The sequence below is a fragment of the Scheffersomyces stipitis genome, chromosome 2, assembly GCF_000209165.1.
Source record: "Scheffersomyces stipitis CBS 6054 chromosome 2, complete sequence".
Lineage (NCBI taxonomy): Eukaryota > Fungi > Ascomycota > Pichiomycetes > Serinales > Debaryomycetaceae > Scheffersomyces > Scheffersomyces stipitis.
In genome coordinates this window covers 903,106-926,017 of record NC_009042.1, presented here as the reverse complement: position 1 = coordinate 926,017, position 22,912 = coordinate 903,106, and the positions used below count along the sequence as shown (strand labels likewise).

General features: G+C 40.8%; 9 protein-coding genes across 9 annotated transcripts; 4 read left to right on the top strand and 5 right to left on the bottom strand. All coding sequences in view use genetic code 12, as the record gives it.

Moving 5' to 3' along the window:
- Positions 1-3,233: 3,233 nt before the first annotated feature.
- Positions 3,234-6,026, top strand: GLN3 (regulates glutamine-repressible gene products). The gene has a single exon (XM_001382911.1). It carries the CDS (start codon positions 3,494-3,496, stop codon positions 5,840-5,842), a length of 2,349 nt encoding a protein of 782 aa, XP_001382948.2. The 5' UTR covers positions 3,234-3,493; the 3' UTR covers positions 5,843-6,026.
- A 1,157-nt stretch (positions 6,027-7,183) lies between these two features.
- Positions 7,184-8,880, top strand: SAH1 (S-adenosyl-L-homocysteine hydrolase). The gene has a single exon (XM_001382910.1). It carries the CDS (start codon positions 7,209-7,211, stop codon positions 8,556-8,558), a length of 1,350 nt encoding a protein of 449 aa, XP_001382947.1. The 5' UTR covers positions 7,184-7,208; the 3' UTR covers positions 8,559-8,880.
- Positions 8,881-9,070: 190 nt separating this feature from the next.
- On the bottom strand, positions 9,071-10,156 carry PICST_5279 (predicted protein; the record flags this gene model as incomplete). Its single annotated transcript, XM_001382379.1, has 1 exon — positions 9,071-10,156. A coding segment is annotated over one exon (1,086 nt), but the record flags the coding sequence as incomplete, so codon positions are not given.
- A 1,065-nt stretch (positions 10,157-11,221) lies between these two features.
- PICST_29704 (predicted protein) lies at positions 11,222-11,929 on the bottom strand (the record flags this gene model as incomplete). Its single annotated transcript, XM_001382378.1, has 1 exon — positions 11,222-11,929. The coding sequence occupies one exon, from the start codon at positions 11,927-11,929 to the stop codon at positions 11,222-11,224; it is 708 nt and encodes a 235-aa protein (XP_001382415.2).
- Positions 11,930-13,704: 1,775 nt separating this feature from the next.
- PICST_29703 (predicted protein) lies at positions 13,705-14,352 on the bottom strand (the record flags this gene model as incomplete). Its single annotated transcript, XM_001382377.1, has 1 exon — positions 13,705-14,352. The coding sequence occupies one exon, from the start codon at positions 14,350-14,352 to the stop codon at positions 13,705-13,707; it is 648 nt and encodes a 215-aa protein (XP_001382414.2).
- Positions 14,353-16,070: 1,718 nt separating this feature from the next.
- Positions 16,071-16,736, bottom strand: PICST_29702 (predicted protein; the record flags this gene model as incomplete). The annotated part of the gene is made up of 1 exon (XM_001382376.1): positions 16,071-16,736. The coding sequence occupies one exon, from the start codon at positions 16,734-16,736 to the stop codon at positions 16,071-16,073; it is 666 nt and encodes a 221-aa protein (XP_001382413.1).
- A 2,766-nt stretch (positions 16,737-19,502) lies between these two features.
- Positions 19,503-20,296, bottom strand: PICST_70851 (predicted protein). Its single transcript, XM_001382375.1, has one exon. The coding sequence runs from the start codon at positions 20,082-20,084 to the stop codon at positions 19,530-19,532; it is 555 nt and encodes a 184-aa protein (XP_001382412.2). The 5' UTR covers positions 20,085-20,296; the 3' UTR covers positions 19,503-19,529.
- A 602-nt stretch (positions 20,297-20,898) lies between these two features.
- On the top strand, positions 20,899-21,483 carry PICST_69995 (predicted protein; the record flags this gene model as incomplete). The annotated part of the gene is made up of 1 exon (XM_001382909.1): positions 20,899-21,483. A coding segment is annotated over one exon (495 nt), but the record flags the coding sequence as incomplete, so codon positions are not given.
- A 108-nt stretch (positions 21,484-21,591) lies between these two features.
- PICST_34967 (predicted protein) lies at positions 21,592-22,896 on the top strand (the record flags this gene model as incomplete). The annotated part of the gene is made up of 1 exon (XM_001382908.1): positions 21,592-22,896. One exon carries the CDS (start codon positions 21,592-21,594, stop codon positions 22,894-22,896), a length of 1,305 nt encoding a protein of 434 aa, XP_001382945.2.
- Between the last annotated feature and the right edge of the window lie 16 nt (positions 22,897-22,912).

Genomic DNA, 22,912 nt, shown 5'->3' with positions numbered 1-22,912 from the left:
AGACATTCAACGGATCCTTGGTTTCGAAGGACTTGCTCTTCGGACATCGGATCACAAATATCTTGGGGTACCGCTAAATGGTTTCAATTGGGAAACTTATACAAAGTCCCTTTCTACTCAACTTGTTCTCCATAGCATTAAAGAATTGCCGATTCACCTCAGATGCACAGGTTTTAATACTTATATCTTTTCAAAGGTATATTTCAGGGACCTCCATGACCCCATGCAAATATCCGATATCAAGAGACTCACCAAAATGGTAAAGGGTCACTTACCTCCAATTGGTGAACAGCATCTATACAATTTGAAAAGCAAAGGAGGCTTCGGTCTCCTCGACATGGAACAGCAACTAAAGGGTCGTCGGGCCAAAGTGATCTATGAAACCTTGACCAACCTGACAGATTGGAATTTAATAGTGTTCCGCGATAAATTGCAATCATTTATGGACTACATCTTTCCACCTCGAACGGTAAACCAAACCCAACGGGAAATAGTCCCATGGTATCGGTTCCTAACGGACCTATATGTACGTGAAGGATCTCGAGCTCGAATTGAATATCTTCATTATGAAAAATTCACCAATGCCGAGAAAGAATGGCTCAAAGCCTGGTTCCAAATTACGAAGGCTAAAAACTTCCACTGGATAAGGGACCGTTTTACGGGACGGACAACTTGGTATCGCAGGGATGTCTACAAACGATTCACTACTGAAGAGAAAGCATATATGGTTAGAAACCCACCAATCAAAAATGATTGGCAACATTGGATTGATCTGGTTGATCCTAGCACATTCCGAAGTCGCTCGGCCAAACTGGCTCAAGCCAAACCAGTCAGTAGTTCTGCAACCTTGAAAGAGAACTTCCAATTAACAGACGATGACTATCAGCAGTTTTGGAAAGCTATAGCTAAAGTACAACGTAGGTATCCAAAAGGGGTGGAGGAAATTCACAGGGTTCACCTCGGTCACAGGGACCGACATGGGTCCTCCGAGGCTCTGCCAGAATGCCTGATGTGTTTCAATGAAATACCAAGACCTCAGTTTTTTCACCATATTTACCAAGATTGTTCAATCAGCCGTACATTATGGGACATACTTCGTCCTACAGAAATCACATTAAATTTAAAGAATCTCATTTGCAATTCTTCACTTTCACAGGCTGCATATCTCTCGTGGAATCAATACCTTTTAGCTGTTCATCTTTTTAGATGCCGACGGCGAAATCCAATGGACAGGGACATTTTCACCTGTTCTATGCTTTCATCTTGGGTATCGATTTTGCAGTCTAGACGTCTTATTTAAACATTTTACAAGTCCGGTAGCTTATACCGTTGTCAAGTTTTTTACAGTTTTCTAAGGATATCACCTAGTTTTTAGGTCATATCACCCGGAGGTTTTTATCCTAGGATTTCCTTCACCATTCGGTATGGATTAGAGGAAGATTTATATACTTTGTAGTTGATAGGTTGGACTTTAGTCGTAATACATGCCATTTCGTAAAAAAAAAAAAAGCAATAACAAAATAACACGATTTTTTTTCTTTTTGGTGTTGCGATGTTTGGCTTCAAATAATATGCTAGCTTTGTAGAATTTTCAGACATTTTTTAATTTTTCCAGACACAAATAAGTAGAAGGTGCTTCCAGTTGGCCGTTTGTATCGGAGTTTCGAGGTCGGTTAGAAAGACGATGGAACAATTCTAAGGTACAATAACAGATCGCCTTGGTGAAGATGACTTGATCGAAACATCGACCCTTTTGAGGGTGGTGGTACCTCTGCCAATTCCCTGACACAGATTTTTTTACGCAGACTTTTTGAGCCAAGTAGCCTACCTTGCTTTAATTAATGTTAGACACGCATCCAGGGCGAGTCTAGGTGTGAAGATCATTTGTTTGGCCGGTCACAAGATGCAACTAAACTTGGGCGACTATAGTTGTACATATTGCAGCGCAAACGAGGAATTCCGACTGCAAGCAGGTTCATGTATGTCGGTCGGAAGTCGAATTTGAACAATATATCGATATTTCGTCCATACTGGGAAAATAGTTACACCAGCGGCATTTAGCTCTGTACCCTGGTAATCTCATTATTGGGACTTTGGGTTGCAAATTGGATAGTTAATGTAGAAAGATATTAAAAGAAATTTGCCTAGATCAAGGCTCAGAAGACGTGCTCACAAATTAGCCTTACGAGATCGCTTTAAACCTCAACCGATCGGCTATTCAACTTTAATTTTAGGGGAATGTGGAAAACTTTTAGCAGTTGGGATCTTTCTTCTTTTGGTACTTTGAAAGCTGGAAAACTACCCGGAAGATGTGAACTAGGTTGTATAGATCATGGCCGTCTGATCTCGTATCTTTTTGTCCGAATAGCTCTGGTGCTTCAGCTTTGAAATGTCTAGTGGAGACATCAGGAAATATCTCGCATTTCTGGACTAGTAGTATATTATTAATCTAGTGATTCATCTGGAACTATTTTTTTATTAAATCAGGACGGAGTCCGTGATAATCCCCCACGTTATTATTGTATAGACCTAGCCCCCCTATTCATCGTGCCGAAAGATTTTTCTAAATTTTGTAGATATTATTCTTATTATACGCGCGCTACCATGTTTCCCCAAACTACTTTACAATTATCGGCGGAAAGCTCCCACGAGCGCCTAGGGTCTACGATAATTCCCCTTTGCTTCAGCAAGACGCACGACGGGTTACAAAGCCTAGGTTTATTGCTATTGTTTAATTTGGTGTGTAGTCCGGAGCCAAATTATGCTGCAGGTCCATGTAGCACTTCGAGAGACAGTTTTTGCTGTTGGTACGAGCCGTTCTTTTCTGCCTACATTAACAGATTGTGGTGACCCCGCTTCCGATCTGTTGTTCAGAATATTCATGGAATCTCTGCCGTTTCTGGACTGAAGTTTGTACTCTCTAGTATGGTTCGATATCTAAACTGAAGTCGTTTTCGCTAAAAGTCAATCCAAGCATTATTGAAAATAGATGCGAGCCTGCACATATGACCACTTTCTTATGCACCATGTGTGCCGTAGCGCGGCTCTTTTCTCCGAGGGTTAAGTTTTTTTGTCCGGTCGAACTCACTTAAAAAATTGTCTGCCAGTGTTTTTGTGATTCGCGCACGACTTTGACTAAAATTTGTACAAACCATCATTATTAAATCCCTTAATTCTCCATAGTTAACCAGTTGTTTCTAAGGTGAGCAGTTCACGAAGTTGAAAAGCACAGCGCTGAGCGTTATATCCTACTGCTCGACGGCATCTCAGGCTCTTTCAGTACCGTCTCCCATTTTTCGCGGATCTTCAGCCCCAGACACCGATATTTTGTCGCTGCCTCGCTATATAGACGGACAAAATCAAAAAGTCAGACAAAGCACCAGTCAGACACTATTTGCACCTACACCATATTTGAAAAGTTTACTCCAGTATCAGAGTCGTTCCTTTCTGAGCAGCACCACTTTCCATCCCATCAGAGAGCTCTTCGACAGCAATGTCTGAAGACTTTGAATCCGGCCCCTCTATTGTCGAGCTCTTTTTGTCTGCCAAAAAGCTACTTTCGCTCCAGACACGAGTTGAAAATCGACAGCTCAGAAAGTCTAACTCCAAGAGCCAACTCAGTCACATGAACAACACGAATAATACCAGCCACTTGCAGACCTCTTCCACGACCTCCAGCACGCCTAACCAGACATTTGGCAGCTCCGGCATGTCGGCCAGTCCCAAACATGATAAAGTTCTAGATTTGCTATCGCCTCTCTCCATAGACGATCTCAAGAACTCCCCGTATATACCCAAATCGAACGCTTCAGCTACTGCAACAAACGTCAGCAACGCCAAGTCGCTGCAGATACAAGCTCCGGCCGTAGGGTCGAATAGCGTCGGCAGCAACAGCAACCACCAAAATAATGGCACTCACAATAGTAATAAGAGCGCCCGCACTATCAACACTCCAGCATCGATGAATGACGATTCATCTCCACCAAACTCAAATATGTCTGTCACTTCATCCAGACATAACTCCGACTCTACACTGGCCTCCAGCCAGCCGTCTGCATCGTCCAGCTCTGCCAATATCGAAAAAGAGATGGACTTCAGTCCTATGGTAATAGACGAAGAGGGCAATAATGACAAGCACATCAGCAACAGCAACAGAAGCATTAACAACAGCAACAATAACAGTAACACTAAAAGTAATACCAACGAAACTGCTACTTCTAATAGTAACGGTACCATAAAGTCAAACTTGACCAGTTCGCTTTCACAGCAAATAATGAAGTCCACCAGCCCCACTCCTCCAGCAGCTGCTGCCAGACCAACAGAATGCTATAACTGTCATACTTTGAACACTCCCTTGTGGAGAAAGGACCCAACAGGAAACACCTTATGTAATGCCTGTGGGTTGTTCTTGAAGTTGCACGGAACCACAAGACCGTTGTCTCTCAAGACCGACGTTATCAAGAAGCGGTCATCGCGCAAAGCCCCCGTGGCCAACCAGAAGCTTTCGTCTTCGATGCCTTCTTCTTCGTACAAGTCACTCTCTATGAACGATCAGGCCATGACTAACGTAATCAAGTTCAACCTGAACTACGTAGGAAGTATCCCCATTGCCAGCAAGGATAGCTCCGTAATCAGCAGCAGTAACGTACTTAGCAATGTCCAGCAAGGCGGTGTCCAGACCGCTCCCAACTCATTGCGGGATGGATCACTTCCTAGATACAAAAACGTGCTCATTTTACCTAAACCATCCAGTTCCACCAATCTCAGTACCGGAGGCTCGACTCCTAATACCCCTACTTCGGTCAACATGAAGTCGATTCCTATCCCTAATCAACACGGAAGTTCTGTAACTAGTCCTTCTTCTCCGTATACGCCTGGTTCTGTCCAGAACGCTAACCAACAGTTCAAACGTAAGAAGTCAGATATCAACATTTCGGGTGACTACTACGGCAGTACGAACAGCATATATGAGAACGGAAGAAGAGTTTCGTCTACGTCTTTGTCAAATAGCTACGGAACCTCTCTTTCTAATAGTTATAACAAAAGGGGCGGCTTCTCGTCGTCTTCGTTCCAGTCGTCTTCGTTCAACAGAAGAACGTCTATGACAAACTTGCAATCGCAGCAACGGAAGTTAACTTCAAACAGTTTCAGCTTGAGTAACAGCTACAGCAACAATAGCAATAATAATAATAGTAGCAATAGTGCCAACTCGTTGACTTCATCCAACATCAGCCTTTTGAACCAGCGGATGACGGGCACAAATAACGGTAACTCGTTCTTCGACAACCCTCCTGCTCCTACTATTTCTAGACATAACAGTTCTGCCAGTACTATCATGAAGCAAGGCATGGTTTCGACACCTGGGTCGGTGTCTGCTTCTTCTCCTTCGTTCCACCGGAATTCATATACTGAGTACTATAGAAGGAACCCTGGGTTCGAGTCGAACAATGCTGTCGACTCTATCAGCATTCCTCCGGCTCCGTTGAACGTAGTAGATTTGCTTCCTTCGTCCAGACCTTTGAACGTTTCGGACTCTGTGAGCAGCAACAAGCCTTTTGTGAATCCTGGTATTGATGACGAGGTGGTGAATGTCAACGAATTAATGGATACAAGCGGCGGAGATAACGATTTCTTTAAGAACTTTACGTCTTTGCAGAACGATGAGTTTATAGCTGGCACCAACGTCAAGAGCGAGCCAGAGTTGGATCTCCAGCCCCATACCAGCAATGTTAGCACGAAGTCGTCTTTGACCGACGGATTGAAGAACCAAAAGAGAGCCAATCTTGCAAATAGTATGAACAACGACGTAAAAGACTTGGACTGGTTGAAATTCGAGATCTAGACGATAGACTGTACTGGAGAACGACAATGAATGATATTAGAATGAGGAGAATTGCTACGGTGAATGGCACATTATTAACTTATAGACAGTTTTCCTGGTATTAATTTTACTTTACGAGTTTATGATGCTAATGTATCGGTGTATTAAAAATTGTATAACTTATAATAAACAATGGCGATTAGACAGAAATGTTGTAGCTCTAGCAGATTTACATTTGCCGTATTCCACAAGTCGTTCTTCATGGAAGTTTTGAAGCTCATTTTGCATGCGTTCATAATTTTTCGCAGCCATAGGCTTATCAGAAAAATAAGACTATTAAGTACGTAAGGCCATTTGAATGCATTTCCCCGTTACACAAATTTAAGTTGTATATCTATTGTTCTGTGTCTTCTATGTGATGTTAGCTAATTTCAAACTCTATCTTGATGCTTGAATGAAATTGCCTACCATTACCTTTTTCCCATAGTTGTTCTGAATTCTTCCATCAAGACTTCTTGCTGTTGGAGCAACACAACCTGATATCCACAATAACCTGTGCTTGTTGGCTGTTAGGAATTGATTCATACAGCTGGAACACAATTCATGTTGGTTTTTTCTTTCATCAACTTCAGCGGTGATGACGAAGAATAGTCCTGCTATGAAAGGGATCGTGGTTTCCCAACCCATTGAAGAGAGATGTCGTAGGACTCTTGCTTTTAGGTGTAATGAATTCTATAAGCTCCGATATTTTCATGTGTCTTGTAATTGCTAAATTCTAATTCTAGACATTTATATGACAATGAACCATACTTTTCTGAATGGGTGCAATTTCCTAAGCTCCTATAGCCTCTCTAGATTCTGTTTGTCGTTTAACTATGTGCAGTTCCGATGTGTTCATTTTTCTCTGCAGGTGTGTCGTACCCGACATTTCTGTCCTGATAGACGTGTTTTGTAAGAATGAAGAGCATTCATGGGCTCTCGAAAGGCATTGACAACAATTGAAGTATATCCAGACAATCGTGGTCCTAGGCTCCTTTGGTGAGTTCAATTCCATAACATCAAGGACCCATGAACACTGCTGATGGGAATTCACATCCGAACTGATTGTACGACATCCATCCTTTGCATTTGCCAGATTTGTTGGCTATACATCCACACCGCAGCAGTTAATTTCTCCGTATGCATTCCATGCATGTGAAAAAGTCTAAATCGAATCAACATCGTATAGCCAAAAAAATCTTTTCCTGTTTGTAGGGGGTTCCACGTTTAATCTGAAAAATTTTCGATAGGCCTATAAAAGGAGGAGGAAACGTCGAAATCTGCGAAGACCAAATACTCTATTCTTCAGTTTCAATTACCACGCTAATTCTAACACTCGCCAGCCACCATGTCTGCTCCATCTCACAACTACAAAGTCGCTGATATCTCCCTCGCTGCCTTCGGTAGAAAGGACATTGAATTGTCCGAAAACGAAATGCCAGGTTTGATGTACATCAGAAAGAAGTACGGTGCCGATCAACCTTTGAAGGGTGCCAGAATCGCCGGTTGTTTGCACATGACCATCCAGACCGCTGTCTTGATTGAAACCTTGGTTGCTCTTGGTGCCGAAGTTACCTGGACCTCCTGTAACATTTTCTCCACTCAAGACCACGCTGCTGCTGCCATCGCCGCTACTGGTGTTCCAGTGTTCGCCTGGAAGGGAGAAACCGATGAGGAATACGAATGGTGTATTGAACAACAATTGTTCGCCTTCAAGGATGGCAAGAAGTTGAACTTGATCTTAGACGATGGTGGAGACTTGACCAACTTGGTTCACACCAAGTACCCAGAAATGTTGGAAGACTGTTACGGTTTGTCTGAAGAAACCACCACTGGTGTCCACCACTTGTACAAGTCCTTGAGAGACGGCAAGTTGAAGGTTCCAGCCATCAACGTCAACGACTCCGTCACCAAGTCCAAGTTCGACAACTTGTACGGTTGTCGTGAATCTTTGGTTGACGGTATCAAGAGAGCCACTGATGTCATGATTGCCGGTAAGGTTGCTGTTGTTGCTGGTTTCGGTGATGTTGGTAAGGGTTGTGCCATGGCCTTGCACGGTATGGGTGCCAGAGTCATTGTCACTGAAATCGATCCTATCAACGCTCTTCAAGCTGCCGTTTCTGGTTATCAAGTTGCTCCTTTGGATGAAGTTGCTTCCATCGGTCAAATCTTCGTCACCACCACTGGTTGTCGTGATATCATCACCGGTAAGCACTTTGAGCAGATGCCAGAAGATGCTATTGTTTGTAACATCGGTCACTTTGACATTGAAATCGACGTCGCTTGGTTGAAGGCCAACGCCGAGTCCGTTGTCAACATCAAGCCTCAAGTCGACAGATTCTTGATGAAGAACGGCCGTCACGTCATCCTTTTGGCTGAAGGTAGATTGGTCAACTTGGGATGTGCCACCGGTCACTCTTCCTTCGTCATGTCCTGTTCTTTCTCCAACCAGGTCTTGGCTCAAATCGCCTTGTACAAGGCTAACGACCAAGAATTCAGAACCAAGTACCCTGAATTCTCCAAGACTGGTCCATTCGACGTTGGTGTCCACTTGTTGCCAAAGATCTTGGACGAAACCGTCGCTAGATGCCACTTGGAACACTTGGGTGCTAGATTGACCACCTTGACCGAAACCCAGGCTGAATACTTGGGTATCCCACAACAAGGTCCTTTCAAGGCTGAAATCTACAGATACTAGACTCACTTGAGTGGGTTTCTGGAGTCGCTGTCTGCCTTCTTTATCATCCATTGTCTTTGTTTTCTTGCAATGTATTCTAATGTCTTGTTCTAATTACTTTTAATTGCATCAACTGCACTTAATGACCACAGGTTTTTTTACTCGGCTGGCTCGCCAGTCATGATCATATGGGTTTTATGTTTTTAACGTCTTTTGTTTTGAAACATGGTTATTCCTTATTATTTTTATTTTATTGTTTTGGGTTTTGTTCAACTACTGAACAAAGATAAAAAAGGTAGATTGATATACTTATATAATTAATAAAGGTATCCTCAACGGATCGAAAAAAATTGTTCTTGCTCTGTAATATAACATCATGATATGCAATGAAGCAAATGTGATGAAGTTATTTCATAGTGAAATCGGTATCTTAACTGTCTATCATAATAAGATTCATTAAAAACAGAAGCTTTTTTTAACTTTTGAACGAACTTTTACGTGAATTTCAATCTGAATGTCTCCTGGCAGTCTTCAGAAGAATCCTTTAACTTCACAGGAATCTGCTGGAATTTCCCGGTGCCATGCTTACCTTCTGGGTTGTAGCACCAGTCGTATTTGCCACCATAGCCAATCTCTTTGGTATCCTTATTAAACTGGAACTGGAACTTGGAAGGAGAATAGTTAGGTCCGCAAGCAAACTGGCCCAAGCTATCGAATCCACAGAAGCCCTTTGATGTTTTTAAGTTGATACCTCCAAAAGTTGATTTGACTAACTGGTAAGTAGCACAAGTACCATATTGGTACCAATGGCCATTGGATATAAGACATCCTGGATGGTTGGGCAACTTGATGAACCCTCTGTCGCCACCAGTTGGAGGGTTGGGAGGATGTGGAACAGTAGGAGGTTTCCAGCCCTTTGGATAAAGCTTGATGCCCGATTCGGGGCATCTGGGCTCATTCAAACGAGAAATTCTACTAAACTCTTCGCCTTTGATCGAGCCTTTCAAATGGTGGAAGTACCAGACTTCCTGGAGAGCGTTAAACTTGTTGCACTTGAAATAGACTGGATATCCAAAGTGTTTGGTAAGAGCATCGTCAATCTGCTTCTTGGAATAAGTTTCCGTGTCTGACGGAACAATCCCTTCTTGAGCAAAAAAATCGTAAGTTGGTAATTTTTCGTAGGTCGAAACGGCAATCTTGTAGTAGTCGTAGATATTCTGGTGTTGCTTGAAGTTGTAGTAACATTTTGGGCGAATGGTTCTGACACAAGTTCCATGTTTGTTGAACTCATGAGTCCACAAGCTTTCGTCGTCGCCATTGAAGTTTTTCCAGCTTCTGGCCATCTTTTCATACAATTCGGGATCTTTGAACTGGTCAACTAAGATAGGCTTGATCCTGGAGTCGACATTGAGCGAGTCGTCACAGAACTCTTCCCAAGACCCATCGCAGTTATCGGGCCACAAGCCGTGCAAAGTCCACGAATCGTTGTCTCCAATGGCAGGGTAATAGTCCCAAAACTGAGTAGCGACAAAGACACCTCCTGGACTTTCAAAGCAGCACGAGTTTTCAATTGGCGTGGAGTTGGTGCAAGTAAAAGGGATATCAATTGGGCACGAACTGGGGTCTGAAGCCGGAAACAGCGGAGCCTCGAAAATCTTCTGAGGAGCAGCAGTAACAACACCTGCGAGAAGCGATAATGGAAGTAACTTCATTGAAAAGGTGAATTGTAGAGATAATTGCAATTAAAGATGAACAACTGAGGATTTCACTTTGAGATAGAATGTGATGCAGATAAAGAGTTAATATAACGAGTGGAACAGTTTTAAATATGATGAATTTGTAGGAAAGTCAATAAATGGCAATAATCACAAAAAAAGAGACCGTGAATACCATAAAGAAAGTGGCGGGTTCTAAATGCTTATGTGTCTCAGAGTCATATCCCACAGGGTCTTCCATTTATTGATATGAAATGGTCATGTGATTAAGCTATTGTTAGATAACCAGCGATAAGGAGCGTGTCACAAAGACGGGAAAGTGGAAGACGTGTACGGTAGGAATGTCATGGGAGAACTGTTGAGATGGTAATGATTATTGCAACCTAGATGGAATACACAGTTCAGGAGTTGCAGAAGTGAAGAATTGGAGTAAATATATGCGATTAAGAAGATTCTGCAAGTGAAAAATTCTGAAATCTGGGGTTGCAACTTGCCGATAAGAGAATAGAAATAAAATAACAACTAACCGATAAGCTAGTTTCTGTAGGAAAACTCATTCAATCCGTGGAATACACCTCTATTTCTGCTAGTCGTTACTAGCTTATATTCTTCGCTATGTTTTCTTATGTTGTCTCATCATCTCACTTGCGCTAAGGTGAAATTCTTTAGTTAGACAGTAGCATACATTGCCAAAGAATAAATATAACAAAATATAAAACATAAATAAACACGGCATGTTTAGAAACTACCAGAGCTCCATGAAACAATATAGCTATGTTGAAATATGAACACAGTAGGAACTTCACCAGCTTTCTACCCTTCATATCCAACTGGAGTACCGAAAATTAATATCATTAGAAAATACACTCCTTTAGCAAAGACCGATAGCACGAAGAAGGTACAAATTGGCTAGAACAATAATGTGCAACACTCGTTTAGCCACCTGAGAAATTGAATTTAACTCTGACTTTACAAATTTGCAGGGGCGGGAACGGGTTCCAGTTCCTTTTCTGTTTCCGGCTCAGCCAGGGCAGGGCTAATTATGTCATCGATGTCGACATGTTCAGTCTGTTCTGTGTTTTCTGGTTGTTCATTTACAATGATTTCAGCAGGCTCGTCTTTTCCTTCTCCAGCTGCAACAACCTTTTCTGGGTCTTCTTCCTTAGCAGCTACAACTGGGAAGATTCCTCCAGGTGTCCATTCTACCTTTGATTGGAAAGCTGCAAAGCCAGCAGGTACGACAACAAAAACCACCAAGAGCAGCAAAACCACAATCAACAACAACCAATTAAGGAAAGAAAAGGCAACTGCGGCCTTACCAACATGACATGGAGTTTCGTCTGCAAGCAACGAGCAGTCCAAGTCACCAAAGTCGTCAGCATAGAGAGAAAACACAATCAACCAGAGGACAAACTCCAAGCTCTGGGTCAAAAGAGTCAGCAAGAAGTACCAGCTGAACTCAAAAGAGAGTGGTAAAAAGAAGCTATGGAGAATCGACAAAAGGGTAAGAACCGAAACAACTACCGCGTAGATGCCTCTGCCGTAGTCACTATAGTCGTTAACGAGCGATGCAGACAACCCCAAAACAATGATCGTGAAAATTGTTTCGAGTCCACGTATCACAACAGTGACAATAAACCTGACACCGAGGGTAAAAATAGACTCAACCTTAGACATTGGAAAGCTATCTCGAATTGAACTGAACGATTAGAATTGATTACTGCCACTCAAGAAGTAGAAGGGGTCTAGAGATACAGAAAAGTAACGAGAGGCAAAAAGAGGGAGAAGAGAAGAAGAGTAGTTCTGTAAAAAGTCCTCGATTCTTCATTTCTGCTATTTATACGCGTTTTGGCTGCAAATACCTGTCACATCCGCCATTTGTATACAGCCGCATCTCTCCAGCGAGCCTCCAAAATAGAATGCGCGCGATGACGCGCGACTTATTTTCTATTTTACTGTCTGCGCAATATGGAACATTTTGCAACCTGTCCACTCTGAGAGCTGCTCTTGTATCTCTCTCTCAAGCATGGAAGCTAGTACAGTGGGGGATCATCCTAGAACTTCGGCTGCCAGTGTTTCCATGTTGTTGAAATTGACTCTGAGAGGAAGACTTTGCGACCCCTTCACAAGATGAGAATCTCTATTTGTTTGGGCTCTAGAACGAAGACAGAATACATTATGATAGCAGTCATCTGGATAGAAACATGTGATTTGACGGTGAAGCCTTGATTGTTTCTGAAAGATGTATTTCCAATTAGGATTTGTGTTACATTCTTCTCTGTGTTTTCTCTCTAGAGGCCTCGCAAACTCCCCAAAAAAAGATCTACTCTATGGAGCCTGCCCACAATAGACGCCTGCTTTAGATCACCCCTACATATCTAGCACGACAGCAGTCGTCTTCAAAATCGGTCTAGAACTCCCGGTATGGTCTTTTCTGTTTTAGAGCCTGGATCCGTTCCTCCGAAAAAAAACGAAATTCAGATTCCCTTATCATTTACGAATTACTGTGGTGGTTTGGGGACCAAGCGCATGTGCATAACCTCGTGCATTAAGCTTGCAGATCCAGGGCATCTGTGCCTGAATAAAGGGAAGGATTTTCCATTCCCAGCTTTGTACGCAATGTCATAATTTTCTCTTGATATGAAGAAATCTTGTCCTGGTTACAATGGCCGTCTCTCGGAATAGTCGTGGAGTGCCCTTCGAGAAAGTACGGCTAGATTGACTTTTCAAGAAGGATGAATTTGCGCTAAGGTAACAGTGGCCCTAGGGACATTCGACTTACCAACACAACACATTTGGCGCAACGAATAGAACGGAAATGGAGAGAACCTTCTTTCGTAAGCCCCTTCATCAAGGAATTGGTATAACACGAGATTTACGAGTTTCTTGACTGAGTACACTTTTGGAACAATAGCCATGTGCACAACTTTGCAGGGAGCAATGGTAAAAGCTTCTCCACACCACAAGGCTATTACTTTGGTGTAGTGACATTCTAAGTGTTGTTTGATGACCAAAGCAGGAGCTAAATTTAGTCTAATTTATTATTTCTGACTAATAGGAAGTAGCCATTCATAATGGATAATGGGCATCCTAATGCACGAATGGTGTATTTCAATTTTCATGCCGGCTTTTATATTTCGAAAATAAGCAGTCCAAATCGACGGTTGCATACTCTCGTTGCACTGTTGTGATAATAATGAAAGCTGACAACGATACTTCAAAAGCATTATTTCTTAGTTACTTTTCTAACTCAGACTCTTTCTACGAAACATACTATCTACTGTGATGTGTTGTGTTGTATTATAGAAATCTCATATTAAACAGTATTAAGGATAGAAAAGAACTTGCTGGGGTGCCTTCTTTTATCTAAGTATATTTATATTAGTAAAGCATTAATTGCACATTAAAAAGCCCTTGTTGGACAATCTGGGAATGTTATATTAGCCCAATACTCAGTCTTTTAAGGTAGTACCTTCATCACCAAGGTCAGCTGATGGATACTCATCTTTCTCTAACGAGGACTCTCTTTGTTCCTCGGTATAGATGCTTACGCCAATATTTTCTTCCGCTATTGGATCTTCTTTACTCTCGGGAGCTGGAATATTATTGGAGAAAATGGCACCAAAGCTGAACGTTGTTGGTTTTGTCAACGAACCAGAAATCCCATGAGCTTTTCCCAAAGGAACAGAGGTGTAAATCACGAACAATATTAAGCTGGCCGCAAATAGCAACCAATTGAACAATCCGAAAGGGATAAGTGCTTTACCAATTTTACACCAGTCAGATAAAAAAAAGCAGTCTATCAGTCCAAATGTGTCTGCAGTCAATGCAAAGGCAATCAACCAAAATAAAGTCAATAAACTCTCGATTACGAGGATAATAATTGGCAAAGTTGTGTTTTGTAGCGTGACCAGCAAAACTCCGAGGAAAACAATATAGACAATAGTGAATAGTGAAACAACCAAGTTATACGAGACTCTACCAAAATTAGATTCGATGTCGCTAAGAAATCCAGCAGACAAACCAAGGACCAAGATACTGAACAATAATTGCAATCCACGGATAGCGTACACGACGATTTTTTGTATGTTAGCGTTCATTGTAGACCAAGTTGTGAAGGGATACAGTTATGGAAACTACGAATTTTACAAATAACCTTTAGGAAAGTTTAGATTTATATATAATGACAATCACAACAATGATAATTTCACAGTCTAATCCACCAAAGGAAAGCCTGGAAAAATGTTGAACACTGGTATGCATGAGAAGAAGAGAAGCTAAGAAAATAATTAAATTTCAACTCCAGATACTTAGGACACATATGGGATAAGCCAGTTTTAGTAAGGTTAATCGTACAAGACAGGAAGTAGGAGAACAGAGTGCTTAGAATACGAAAATAAAACAATCCCAAACAGTTTGTGTGTCTTCCTAATTTTGTGGATACTGCAACATCTGCATATCTCCCTCAATTATCATGCACGAGAACTCCTCAGCCACGGTTTAATTTTGAATGATATGACTATTATCTCAATTGAATAGTCGTTAAGTTCTCTCTATGCAGTGGATAACCCCCGATTAAAAGGAATAAACAAATGATTAAATTCTTAAGAATTCGGGCGTTGCACATTGCAATTACCTTTCTTTGGAGAATTACATAATCAAATGCTTGATACAGCTTTCACGTTTCTCGCCAACTATCTACCAAGGTCAAGTCAAACAGTTAAATTGACTTGACATGTATCGGTTGCACTATTTTTTAGACTTTGAAAATATAGAAGATGACATGAGCATCAAGAATATAATATCGCTGGACAAAAATCCAGTTCCCCATTTCAGCCCCAAAGAAGGTTTGGGATATGTGAGAATACAATTGGAAATGCCGAAATGCTCGTTAGTCTCTTCGCGGTTTAGATTTTGTTGAGGGGTTGCACTTGAAATACCCTTCTCGTGGGCTTAATTATTATTTTCATCTCAAGGACAATTTGTTGACTTTGACTTGACTCGATACTTTAGGGACTTTTATCCGATTCACCAATTGCTAATTGCCAACCCCTTCTGGCCTCCGTCAGTATTGTGTTTTTTCAAACTTTCGTAATTTTATGGTAAGAACAGCACTTGCCGAAAGTGAACTTGTAGCTTGTCAATGCTGGTTCAAGCAAGATAGTTGTAATATTTTGTATCTTCGACGGAAGAATCGAGCAGTTCTTCCAGGAGGATTGTATAGGTCAGTTCTTCTGAATTCTAAATAATTACTGCTGTCGAAGAGCTTTACCGATAGTGGTGAATCCTGGACACCTACATATGACTTCAAAGAGCTTCTGGAATAGAATCTGAGTTTCCTGTTAATCAATACGAACTTCCATGTCTGCATATTATATCGGCCTGGTCATTCGTTACACCTGCAACAACTCACCACTTGCTCAGGGGGGTTATGCAAATGCATTCCAAAGGCATTATGCAGATATCAGTTTGCTTAAGTTATAATAGCAAATGGTGAGTTATTTTTCTAGACAAAGGTTTGATAATGAATTGAAAAATCGTTTACATCACTGAGACAATCTACTATCAAACTAAGGCTAGTTCCTAGCTTTGAGAATTGCAACAGAAGCATAAACACAATTTTGCAACCTGTTAAAACTACACGGATGTTGAACACACGATATCAATTCGTCAACTATAGCTAAATAAAGTTCCATCAGAATAGCTGAGACTGACTCGTTTGGATTCTTTTCTAAATATCAATTGACCAAAAACACGAGTCCAACAATCTTCCAGTCCTGCTGGCATAAGAATAACATTAACTAAAAGCCTCTCTAATTCAGTCTCTGGGAGCAATTCCTTCTCGGTCCATTTCATGAGGATGTTCGACATTTTCAAAGGAGTCATTGTTGGTGTGTGTATCCTTGGCTTCCCTTGCTTCGTCGTCGCTTGTGTTGATGCCGATGTTCTGCTCCGCGGGTAATTCTTCTTTGTTTTCAGCCTTTGGCACACTTGCTGGAAACACTGCGCCGTAGCTTAAGGTTGCTGGCTTCGTTATTGAATTAGCCCCGTTGATCTTACACAATGGAACAATTGTGAAGACAATAAATAAGATGAGAGTGGCCGTGAACAAAAGCCAATTGAACAACGTAAATGGAATAAGAGCCTTTCCAAGCTTACACCAAGTAGCTGAATAGCAAGTGAACGACCCAAAAGTGTCCGCAACCAAAGCAAAGGCAACTAACCAGAACAATGTAAACAAACTCTCGATAATAAGGATAATGATAGGCAAAATTGTATGGGCCATGCTAGCGTGCATAATCAAACCAATAAAAGCAGCATATATAAGTGTAAATATAGCAATAACTAATGAATAAGTTACTCTATTCCAGTTCGTACCAATATCGGCAAGTAAACCGGCTGCTAAACCTAGGACCAAGATGCTGAAGAACAATTGAGCACCACGAAGAATGTAAACGACTGCTTTCTGAGTTGAAGTATCCATTTTATTTTGTATTTGATAGACAGAATTAATGATTAATTAAATTTTTCAATTGATTTTGGGGGACGAGTATGTGGCATTTTATATTCAACTATAGATTGATACTAGGTTACATCCGCCATTCCAAAGGTAGTCAACTGTCTTCACCGCAGTCGACGCATACCGTGACAAAAAATCGTCCAAGAAAATAATTCTAATGAGAAATAAGCAAGAGTCACTTTAACCACATGGATGATTAGCTTGTTTGGTGAAAAGACCGTATTGAGTTTGAGGGGGAAAAGGAAGAAAGCAGAAATAAGAAAATAAAGCCACCCCAAACAGTTTATGTGTCTCTATATTTTTTTCAGCTCCTGCGTCTGGAACAAATTCTGTTCATTATCTATAAATGATGCTAACCATCATACGCATGAGCTCCCCCCAACCGCCACTCTATAATCATGTTTTAACTTTTTGTATCATGTAGGATATAAAAATTGCACCAGGATTCTACTATCCTTTTGTATGCAGTGGAGGACCCGTAAAATGTGATTAAGAGGACTTTTGAAATGTAGACCCATCCTCGGTCTCCCTACTATTCGAAAGAGCAAGTTGGCACTTAAGCTCGATATTCTTGATAGGTCCTTGACATCCTGCTGTATTGTTGCACTCGTCTAGTAATCGGTTTGCTTGTCTTTCAATCTATTCTTACACTTGATAATTAGACTACTCTATTTTTGAATATCTGTAAATTGCACAGGACAAGCCGCATACGAAACGAAGATCACGAAATATATTGTATTGTCGAGTAGGCTTAGAATCTTTATCAATCACATATTGTCTATTCCACGATTGAGCCTTAAGGATCTTTTCGAAGATACAGCTATCAGCAATCAGTAGTCAAAATGCCGTTGGGCTGTACTGAATTGAATTGAATGACTTTTATTATTAAATTCCCTTCACTGAGCCATATATTCAATTGGTTTGTCAATATTTTCTGGCGAGTAACTACTAAGAGGTTTATCAATCTTGGGGAGTATCAAATAAAATACTGAGGCAACTACAAACTAAAAGCTTGGGAATTTACGCAATTCTATTCATATCATTCTACGACAATGACCTGTGACGTAATGCAAAAAATCAGAAACTAGATTTTGCATCTTATGCGGCTTTCACCGACGTGTTGAACTGGCGAAGGTATGTATGATTACTTTGCAGTATTGTCTAGTTTGAACGACAATAATATGATTGTTAAGGTTGGGAAATCTTGGCCAAGACAAAACAACAGCTTTAATACTGTAGGAATAGCACATTATTTCCATATCACAGGTGAGTTAGATGTTATTATGAGGATCCATGTATTTTTGTCATAGCATGTAACAAAATAGCTCGCTTCTACAAATTATTCATTAGGTAAAGTCAAATAATTGAATTTTTCTATCATTATTTGGGATTCAAATATCGTACCAGAATTGGGCCATAATATTCTACAGCTAACCAAATTCTTGTGTTTTCACTTATTTGAGTAATATTTGTCAAAATATGTTGAAAAATTTGAATTTACGAAGATTAATCCAAAACCTGATAGACAAAAGAAGGAGACATGGAACTATATACAATCTCAATTAGTTTTGTTTACATCAAGCTCAGTCATTTGGTCAGAGCCTGCTTCATACGTGAGAAATGAATTACACTTTCACTTTCGAAGAGTTAACAATTTAAATAAGCTCTTCACTTTTACAGGACAGCATGTACTGCACTAGATCTAACCTATTTGCTACATAGAACATGAATAGTGCTCTAAATAATTGCATTTTAGAGATACCTTGGAAAGTTTGGAGAAACCCAAAGAAAAAGACGCCAATTGATATTGTCACCTCTTTTTACGAAATGGCCTGTGTTACGACTAAAGTCTAGAAAATTAAATCGAGTTTACAATTAGCGCGATATTGTCCTGCATATAAACGAAACAATGGACTTATATATTGGGAACACTTTTCTGAACCATCAAGTGGTTCTGTGGTCTAGTTGGTTATGGCATCTGCTTAACACGCAGAACGTCCCCAGTTCGATCCTGGGCAGAATCATATTTTTTGCATCTTTGATTGGACCCAGCTACCGATAAAACCTTCTTTTTCATATCAACTTTCTCCAGTTGATTCTGCCGAGTGTTGAAGAATTTTGAAAAAATTGAATTTTACATTAGATCGAAACCATGAATCCTAAGATTTTTGTGTAGCACTTGGCAGTGGCAGCATTTGATACCTTTGAGAAAAGATGCCTTATCGATGCCTTATCGAGTACCGATAATAACGAAGAGAAGTTCAATTTCATCACCGCAGACGGCCAACCTTTCATTGCAACTACTATAGAAAATCCGGATTTTGAATCTTCAACAGAACAAAAATTAGATCTGCAGATGATTGCACTTGAGCTCTGGACAATTCAAAATAATTCCTTTAGTCATGTTCATATGTAATGCAATGAATTTATTTCGGTAATGTAGGGACAAAATTCCACAAGTGTGGAATTTACCAAATTACGAGAAATCTCCTGGTAACTGAGACTCATTCATGACGAGACTGTGTTCGGATTTTACAACTGATGGGGAACAGATGTGCGAAGGGCTCCGCAAGACTTGAGCTATTAGTTAAGCGTTCAATTGGTACCTGATGCTTGGCTAACCAAAAGACTCAATAGCACTTTCGTTAGAATGTATACCACCTGAATCCTAAGACTGAACGTACATTGAGCGTATGAATTTGCTACCTATTTACAAGCTTCACAATATTTACAATTCGATGTAGAAATACAAATATCTCAGGCTTTACCCCTTGTCTCGCATTCTTTCTGGATCTCCTCATACAAGAAGTCGCTCAACTTAAGTAATCCCAGTGTACCATTACATAATCTATACAAGTTGTTGCTCTCGTACCCCCCAGGTATCATTTTCCCCAGGTCATCTACCTGGATGTAGCCAAATACGTTTTCCATCTCAGGGATTCGAGCATACCTCGGTATTTCTCTGAAGTCGTAGATAGGCATGAAAGTGGAAGCGTTCATTCCAGCCTCCATTATAAAACTGAAGTCCTCATGGACTTTATCTTTTATCACAGATTGAGCCACTTCTAAGAACTGGGGGTTGGGAACAAAGGTTTCTGGAGTGACATTTTGCAGAACCTTGCTATAACCTATAGGTAACGCCTTGGGATCCTTCGATAACGAGAAAGTGTACGGAGTTGTAGCATCGTGCTTGTTGTCATGGATGTAGATCTGTGAATTTTTCACATAATTCAGGAGTAAGCGTACATTGGATTTAAACAAGGTGTTACCGAGAGCACTCCTTGCGCCGTGGGCAAGGCTGAATCTGTACATTGAGGAATTTGCAACACTGCACCGGTTTCTGAGAGGAATAACGGTTTAAATCAATAAAACCCCGGATTTCACTATCATAATGAAAAATTAGTAGCTGTTCGCATGTCAAAAATTTTGCGAGGTCAGGATAGAATTTCCTGATCGGGCCTATAGATGCGCCATAGATAAAACCTCGATAAACCAACAATTCACAAAAATCGTACTTTATCAGTAGACGTCGTTGAAGAAGAATTTGGACACAAGAACTGGAATCTGCGTTCTTCAGTAGTATTTACAGCTTTTGTGACAGATAGCATTAAATGGAAATCCTGGAGTGTGTCGTCCTTTCTTTATCTGCCCTCTCTCCAATAGCCGAGATTTTCAGATTCTTTAAGATCTTTGGGTGCTAAACTCCAGACTTATAGTTTATAGTCCCCACATATATTGACGTTGACTAAGCTTCGACATTTATTGAACCACTTTGGTTGTGTCATTTCTGGAATACGAGAGATACCAAGAAGTTGGTCGTATTATTGAAAAAAGTAGCGATTTCGCTCTTAAGAACACCACTAAAATTGCTAGCAGAGAAGACACCCTGAAACCTGATATAGCAGATCTTTATTGGTTCATTTCTCGGCCCATAACCATTTTGATTTCACAGTTTCTTTCAGTTGGGAATCATTAATATTGGAATTTCACTCTTCTACATCTGAAACAAAAAGCAGAATCCCGACAAAATTTCCATTTTTTCAATTAGTACAAAATTTAGTCTTGTTTGATTTGATAATATACCATGTCTTCACCTTCACCAGAAATAAAACTGGAGGACGAGCCCAGAAGACGAAGCCGTGTTCGTACTGGTTGTTTCTGTTGTCGAAAGAGAAAGAAGAAGTGTGACGAATCACAACCGTTCTGCCATGCTTGTATGAGAAATAGGTTCAAGTGCATCTATCCTACGGGCCACAATGAACCTCTACCTGTGGGGTTCGACTTGGTCGAAGAGATTTACGACGAGATTCCTAAGCGTCGTCTCCGTAAGCGAAAGAATCTGATACTGTCTGACGCTGATAGTCGGCTCTTCAATGTGATTGTGCTAAATCCAACAGTAACTTCCCAACGAACATCAATAAGCAAGAACAGTCATAAAGTAGAAAGAAGTGTATCTGAATTCACTTCAGATACTTCTTCCACGACTTCGTCTCCGATTCCTTCATCAACTGCACCAATCGAGTCTTCCTTAAAGCTTCCTAATTCTAAACCAACTTCTTCTTCTAACAAGAAAAGAAAGATAAAGGAAAAAGCCAAGATCTACGAGATCACGTCACCCTCACAAGAGATGCTGGACTCAGAAGCTCCATCTTCTCCAGATTTAAGCTCTGTCTCTTCTCAACTGCCAATATTGTCAAATTCTACGGCTTTGATAAACCCTCTAGACGAAGTGTTTTTACTCGGCAACTCCAAGTACATCCCCAATATCCAGTTGGCATGTCAAGATGCCGAGCTTTACCATCATTTCGTGCACAACTTCATGCCGTCCATCTCGCTACCCCATGCACATCCTTTGCTTTCACCTGAACATGTATGGGTACAACTTGCGTCACAGTCTGAGATCTTGACTGATATCTATCTCTGCTGTGGGGCATCATATTTAGCATATTTGCATGGTCTCAACGACCAAGATGCAGCCAATTGGGCTGAGCAGTATACCCAATTGGCTGAGACTAAGTATTCGCAAGCAGTAAGTTCCTTGAGTAGAGCCGTAGCCACTAAGCTGATTGACCTCGACAGTGATTGGCTCTTTGCTGCCTGTTTAGCACTTTGTCTTCGTGACCGTTCGTTTGGACTAAATGGATCCAGATGTGCTCAGCATTTGATATTTGTATATAATTTGATCAAGAGAAGAGACCTAAAGAAACGGGAAACGATAAAAGAAGAAAACCCCTTCTCCAAAGATGAAACAGTCACATTGGCTACGAAAGTTACCCCGAACGAAAGATCCTTTATGGACAGCTTTGTGTTCAACTATTCAGCTGCTTTACTTTCCTGTTCAACAAAGGACTTGGTGACATTGCCGTCTCCTTTCGAGTTCTTTGAACCAGTAAGACAATGGCTACAATACCCCATCTACAGAAACGTAGATGTCAAATGGATGAACAACCCAGTCTTGGGCTCTGCCCTTGACAGCTTTGAAGTGATCTCGAAGCTTCTGTGGTTGCTCCGATTGCACTTTAATCACGAAGATGACGAAGTTGATACCGAGAAACTACTCGAATTTCACATAAATGATGAACAGTTCTGGAAACTTGTTCTCCCTCTCAGAGACGATATAGAGACTATAGAGAAGAAAAACGAAGCCACCAAAGAAGACTTGAATAGACTCAAGATCAAGAACATCAAGTCATACAAAGCGCTTAGGAGCAACTTGGCAGTGTCTATCATGACCATCAACGCATGCAAGATTCTTATAGAGAAATTAATTAACCCAACCATTCCATCATTTTTGGCCATCATACAAACATCTACAAATCGCATCCTTGAAGAGTTGGATGAACATATTCCGTTGGAAAATCACTCGTCGTGTTTGATAACGCTAAGCTTGTTCATCGCTGGAGTCTCAACCACAACAAATCATCAAAGAGCCGTTTTAAGTAGGAAGCTAATAGAAATCTCAAACGTTCTAGCTTCGAATGTGGGCAAGAATATCTTGAAGGTGTTGAACTTTGGATGGGAAAAGGAGTATGTGGACAAACATACGTTCAATTTAGGCGACAAGGGCTACAAGTGCTTTGACTTGATCTTCGACAGACCAAGCATAGAGCTGATAACTTTTTAAAGGATTTTATAGAAAT